Here is a 6898-nt window from a genome sequence, read left to right on the forward strand (position 1 = left end):
TTCTCTGTACCTTCACCAACCCCAGGCTTTTGAATTTTGCATCTGATGATTGTTGAATAATATCTCACCATTTTAATCTGTTTTTCCCCATTTCCTAACATAATTGAATATCTTTTCATATATTTACTGACAACATGGTTTTCTGTTCTGTGAATTCCTATTCATATTCTTTGACCATTTATCTATAGTCTCTATTGGGATGTTCATTTCTTTCTCTCTCTATATGTGTGTTGTGTATGTGTGTATTCATATTCTGGATTCTAATCCTTTGTTAGTTATTAAATTTAGCTCTGGGCTTCCCTGGTGGTGCAGTGATTGAGAGCCCGCCTGCCGACGCAGGGGACATGGGTTCGTGCCCCGGTCCGGGAAGATCCCACATGCCGCGGAGTGGCTGGGCCCGTGAGCCATGGCCGCTCCGCCTGAGGGGACATGGGTTCGTGCCCCGGTCCGGGAAGATCCCACATGCCGCGGAGTGGCTGGGCCCGTGAGCCATGGCCGCTGAGCCTGCGCGTCCGGAGCCTGTGCTCCGCAACGGGAGAGGCCACAACAGTGAGAGGCCCGCGTACCACACAAAAAAACAAAAACAAACAAACAAAAAAAACTTAGCTCTCTATTTCTGTCATTCATCACAAAATTTATTCCCTATGCTTATTCACAAGAACTTCTTTAAAAGTGTTTGTCTCTTTTCTCTGAAAAAGCCTGTCTTAATGTGTCAATTTCATGTGACAGAATATTTAACTTTCACACAATTTCCACCCAAAGCTCATTTATTAATAATTGGCATTTGTAGCACGTGTAACATGGAGGCCCTTAATGCAAGAGATCACGTTTAGCCAAGCTAAAAATCCAGAGAGAAGCAGTCCAGCATTGAAAGAAGAATGGGCTCACTTAACCCCAGCTCAGAAACATCCAAGCAGAGCTCCACTGTGACGGATATAGATGACATGTTCAGCTTTGCTCAGCTGGCCAGTTGTCTACACAGTTTTTCTTCAGACATTGCTGAGACTTTAATAAGGGGCAAGTATTAGGGGAAGGGGGTGAGATGGAGGTAGAAAAGAAAAGGAGAGAGAGATGGAATGGGAAAGCAATGGAGTGGGTGGCAGAAAGGGGGACCCAAAGATATGGGTGACTATGGGAAGAGAAAGAAAGGAGAAATGGGGAGAAGGTGGAGAGAAAACAGATTTGAGAGTGCACCAAAAGAGAATAAAGGGTGAGCAGAAAACAGGGATAGAATGAAAGAATGGAGAATGCCGTACATAGCCAAGGAAGCATTCACAGAAAGAAATGTGAAAGCAAACAAAGAGATACTGACCACTGGAAGGTGTAGAGAAGTGGGAATGTGGAGAACAGTCTGTGTTCTATAGCCACTTGCTGAGAACAGACAAGCTGCCAGGGGAGAGCACAGGCATCTTCCCTCTCCTCCTGGCCAACTTTCCACTCTTTACAGACCCATCTATCTCATACCTGACAACTCTGCTGCGTGCCCATCTGTGTCTCCATACTCAAATTCCAGGGTAGGGCAGTCCACAGAGCCCTGTAATGGAGAAATCTTTGTGGTAACTTGGGAAAGAGGCTGACAAAAGGAGATCATACCCTCATTTCATTTTCCACCTCTCTTGGAGGCCGAAGTTAGAGGAAGAAGGCAACTAGGAGAGTTCCATCTGGGCCTTTCATCCAAGAAGTACCCTCCTCCAAGCCAAAATTAGAGGCTCAGTGTGGGGCTGGGCTGAAGATTCCTATATAGAATCAGAAACTCTGGGCAAAGGACCAGGATCATGAACAGATATGAAAGCTACAATCTGTGCCCATATCTGATCTACATAAACACAGACCTGAAGAACATCTAGCTGATCTCTAGAAAAACAAGACGGATGAAAACAAAAGAAGTAAACTGGATTCTGACTTCAGCTCTGTCATTAACCCATTGTATGATTTTGTATGATATCATTCTGTGGATCATAGTTCCTCATCTATAAAAAGACGACCTTCAGTTCCAATATTCCACAATTTTAGGACTGTCAAATAAGGTAGCATTTTTACTTCAAATTGTATTAAAGGCTAGATTTCCCATGATGTTGTATGTATAAATTTATAATAACCTTTTTTAAGTATTTTTAATATAATCCTATGCCCGAACCTCTTTAAGCATTTTGGGATAGATTTTTCCTACCAATATATTAATAAATATGAATTTTTAAAAATTTGAATCCCAGGTCTTGTCACATACTATGTGATCTTGAACAAGTTACTTAACCTCTTTGTGCCTCAGTGTGGTATAAAAAATGTATTTAGTCTTTGCCCCATCACCCACCTTCCTGGCACAGAGCTCTTAAAACCTTTGGAATTTCCTGAGTAGTAGGAGTGCCTATTATTCATAAGGAGCTCCTGTCAACCGTACTTGAGTTTATGCTAATGAGGTGACTTAGAGTGAGAGTTTCAAAAAAGGGGCTCCAGGGAGGGGAGGAGGCTGGAGACTGAGTTCAATCAAGTGGCCAGTGGTTTGACCAACCATGCCTAGGAAATGAAACTCCATATAAAAACTCTGAAACAATGTGATTTGGGCACACCAATGTGCTAGGAGGGTAATGCCGCAGAGAGGGCATGGAAATTCTGCACCACTCCACCTCCATACCTTGTCCTATGCCTCTCTTCATTTTGTTCCTGAGTTGTATTCTTTATAATAAAATTGTAGTCATAAATATAGCACTTTTCTTAGTTCTGCGAGTTGTTCTAACAAACTATCAAACCTGAGGGGGACAGTCATGGTAACCCCTGAATCTGTAGTTGGCCAGGCAGAAGTGCAGGTAGTCTGGGGATTCCACTGTGGCTGGCATCTGAAGTGGGGGCAGTCTTGTAGGACTGAGCCCTTAAATTGTGGGGTCTGTGCTAACTACAGGTAGTGTCAGAACTGAATTGGTATCAGGGAATTGTTGGAAAATGACGTACTCAGTTTTCTCATCTGTAAAAGGAGGATAATTCATAGGGTCATCGTAAGGACTAAATGAGATAATAGAGGAAAAGCACTTAGCACACAATCCAGCACCGGGTAGCACTATGTGGACGGTTGCTCTAAGAATTTTACTTACACTACTTATGATTGTAATATTATATTATAAAGGCATTTTTCTCATACTATTATTATTATTTTAAAGATAAAGGTTTACTTTTTAAAAAATTAATATTTATTTATTTAGGCTGCACTGGGTCTTAGCTGTGGCACGCAGGATCTTCGTTGCCACATGCAGGATCTTTGTTGCAGTTTGCTGGATCATTAGTTGCGGCATGCAGAATCTTTAGTTGCTGCATGCATGTGGGATCTAGTTCCCTGACCAGGGACCCCTGCATTGGGAGTATGGAGTCTTAGCCACTGGACCACCAGGGAAGTCCCTTTCTCATATTATTATAACTGTCACTTTCACCAGCTAAGTGAAGAGTTCCCTGATGGCCTAGTGGTTAGGATTCTGTGCTTTCACTGCCACGGCCTGGGTTCAGTCCCTGGTGGGGGAGCTGAGATCCTACAAACTGCACGGCACAACCAAAAAAAAAAAAATTTTATTAAAAATAAATAAATAAACAGCTAAGTGGACAGATATATCTATTGGCTTACTTAACCAATTCTCTATTGTTGAACATTTGTTTTTATTTTTTCTTTACTATATACATGAAGCTGTAATACACTTTCAAATTTTTTCATATTTAGGATCTTCTCTGACAGATTTTTATAACGGGAATGAATGCATCAAACCTTATGACTATTTGTATGGCTCTTTGTACATGACAAGTTGTTTTCCAAAACCACTTTATGAATTTACACTGCCAAAAAGGTGATTCATGCTTAAATCCACTATAGCAAAGATTTCCAAACTTCTGGATTACAGGGACCAGTAAGAAAAAAAAAGGTGGATGGTGGAGAATGACATAAGGTTGTTGATGTTTTATTTTCTAAGTAGAAATTTTAAAATCTTTTAAATATATATATAATTTTAAAAAATCGTTTAATGCCCCCAAAATGCAAAAGACAAAATATCAGAATAAGAGCCATTAAAAGCAGTGAAGCTTTTTTTGACTGTAAGTCAAATTATAAGTAAACTTTACATCATGTCCCAACACACACAAAACTGGAACAGAAGTTTAACAAAATAATATTTACCACTACTGTATGTGATACACCAGTACTTCCAATTAGTCTATCTCTCTAAAAAAATGTTGGTTTCAACTCACAGGTTACTCCCTACAGTTTGAAAAACGTTGTTTTAAATTACATACATCCTTTAAATTTAACGTATTGAACTACATTTTATGAAAAACTCACTTCAATGCCTTGTATTTTCCTCATTTTGCTACAAACCAGTTAAACTTTGTCAAGGACTTTGGGAACCACCTGAAGCAAGGAATCTGGCTGTAAGAGGTCTGAGGTGAATCTTTTGGTTAGGTTAAGAATCTTTTTATTAAGCAAACAATCATTCTCTAGCGTCCTTTTAAGGTTAGGATATCCATACACTAAGCCATCGGGAGAGGGTAGGTCAATGGTGCCCCTATAAACACAGTGATATACGAGGCTCTGTTGACTTGTGCCAACAGTAATTCTCTTCCAGTCTAGAGAGGAAAGAAAATCATCCTCCCCAGGACTGTCTTCCACAGGAATGCAAAAGGAGGGAGGGAAGGAAAAGCAGATAGTCATCTATCTGAGAGTCAAGCAGAGAGTCTGGCACCTGGGTGTTGTGATAGGGGATGTACTGACAGGTAAGAGCAGCTCTCCTGCTTCAGTGGAAGGTGAAGGAAAGCTAATGTTTCCAGCCAACCTTTGGGCAGGCAATGAGCTCAGATGGTGAGGATCACTGCAGTTGTTCATTTCCACATGAAAAGTGCAGCTGCAGACAATCAGGCGGTAAACTGGGTAAACTGTGGTGCAGGTGGAAAGCTCTGAGTCTCTGGATACTGAACTCACTGGCAAGAGTAAAACTATCAGAGCCTTTTCCTGAAGGAAGACTTGATAGGTAGGGAAAAGGCCTCCTGGTTCAAGAGGAGTTTTAATTCACCCATAGAACATATCATTCCAAAATTATTTTATTCACTCCCACACTGTCTCTCCACCCTGACTGTGGAGAGACCGCTGTATCCCTAGCACCTAAAACAGTGCTGGGCATATAGAAAGGACTCAACAACTGTTGAATTAATAAAAGACTCATCCCCCTGCCCCACCCCCCAAAAACCAACTGAACAAGAACAATGTCTCTATGGGGGAAGGGGAAACAGGGTGCCCTAAAAGGCCAGATTCGTACTGAGGCAGGGAGGGAGATGATATGGTGCATAAAACCCTGATCCAGTATGGCAGGAGGGCTGAGCTCTGCCTCTGAAAGGTGGTGTGATTTGGGGTCAGTCTTTTCACCTCCTCCACTTCTCTCTTTTATAAAATGGGATGGATTCCTGCTTGTCTGTATCAAAATGGAAAGCATACATGAAATCCCTTTGAAACTGAAATACAATTCAAATGGTAAACCGTGGACTGGGATGCCCAAGATCTGGCTTCTACTACCAGTTCTGTCCCTTGATGATGATGATAATATAGTACTAAGAGCTACTGTGCGCTAACCAACTATATGCACCGTGCCTGCACTGAATTAAACATTTCACATTCAATTATCTCATTTTGACTTTATCGCAACCTTCTGAGGCAGGTAGTATTAACCTCATTTTACAGAGGAAGAAACTGGAGCTCAGAGGCTGGCAATCTGCCAAAAGTCACACCGAGAGTAAATGGTAGGGCTGGGATTCAAAACCTCAAAACCTGCTCTGACTGAACCCAAAGCCTGGTACCCCTGGCCACTGTGCCAGATGTATGACCTTCGGCAAGCTACTTCTGTCTCCCACTTCCGTCAAAGCAAGGGCTAAAACCCGGTGACCTCTACAGACCCTTCCACATCTGACATTTTGTGGTCTGATGCCCCGCTCAGATCCGGTTCTGGTCTTGGCTAGTTGATGGAAGCTGGCTGGATGAGGGGGTTGGAGTGAATGTTAATTCACTCCTTTCATCCTCCTAGTTAGGGTTTCTTTTAAGAAGAGGGAACATTCATACTCCTCTCTGTGGGTCTGTGTCGTGGGGGTGTCCATCCACTCGCTCCGGTACTGCCCCGCCTGACTCCTGTATCATTAACCCTTACGGGGAGGGGGCCTGATGTCCGTGGAAAGTGCTCCCTCAAGGGCTCGCCAGCACACGGGGGGAAGGGGAAGGGCCCAAGTCACGCGGCTGCTCTGCTCGGCTCGGGGCGCCTCGGGGTAGGAGGGCGGCTGCCCCCACGCCGGCCCCTCTGCACTGCGGCCGGCCTCCGGCCTCCCACCCCTCAGGCCACTCACTTCATCTCTCCGCGCCTGTTCCTCCTCCGTAAATCGGCCTTACGAATAACCACTCCGGGAGGTTACAGCGATTAAGTGAGATAAATATGTGAAAGTATCCGGGACGCTGGATATCACGCTCTATCTTCGCGCCCCCAGAGGGAGGCCAGAGGGCTAGAAAGCCCCCGACCCGCGGCAGGAGACGGGCGGGGAGGGTCAGGGGGTGCAGAGCCCGGAGTTCAGGCTGCGGCGGGCCCCGCAGGCGCCCGCTCCGAGAGGCGGCACGGGGCGCGCAGGGGTCTCCCGGCGGCGGAGGGGGACGTGACCGAAACACCTCAGCCAACGCTTCTCGTCCCGGGCGTCTCCCGGCCCCAACTGAAAGCTCTCCGGGCTCCTCACCTCCGACTCCCGCCGCTGGCTTCTGAACGTTTCCCGGCCTTTAGGCGCCGCCGGCTTCCCTTTGCCGCCGCCGTTGCCGTTGCCATAGCCATTGGCAGGCGGATTCCCGGCCCCGGGTGCCGTGGGGTCCTCCATGCGGCTCTCCTTAGCAGCTCTCCTCTGCCGC

General features: G+C 45.0%; 1 protein-coding gene across 8 annotated transcripts in view; it reads right to left on the minus strand.

Moving 5' to 3' along the window:
• Nucleotides 1–6898, minus strand: part of STRIP2 (striatin interacting protein 2) — a 57257-nt gene extending 50359 nt beyond the window's left edge. For 7 of the 8 annotated variants that reach the window (XM_055084843.1, XM_028489769.2, XM_028489768.2 and 4 more), the window contains exons 1-2: nt 6733–6898; nt 1465–1534 (exon numbers count right to left, since the gene is read on the minus strand). In XM_055084843.1, the coding sequence (XP_054940818.1) occupies nt 1465–1534; nt 6733–6867 (205 nt within the window). In that variant the 5' untranslated portion in view covers nt 6868–6898. The remainder of the gene's footprint in view (nt 1–1464; nt 1535–6732) is intronic. The other variant, XM_028489770.1, reaches the window with a different exon arrangement.

This window comes from Physeter macrocephalus, chromosome 5 (assembly GCF_002837175.3).
Source record: "Physeter macrocephalus isolate SW-GA chromosome 5, ASM283717v5, whole genome shotgun sequence".
Taxonomy (NCBI): Eukaryota; Metazoa; Chordata; class Mammalia; order Artiodactyla; family Physeteridae; genus Physeter; species Physeter macrocephalus.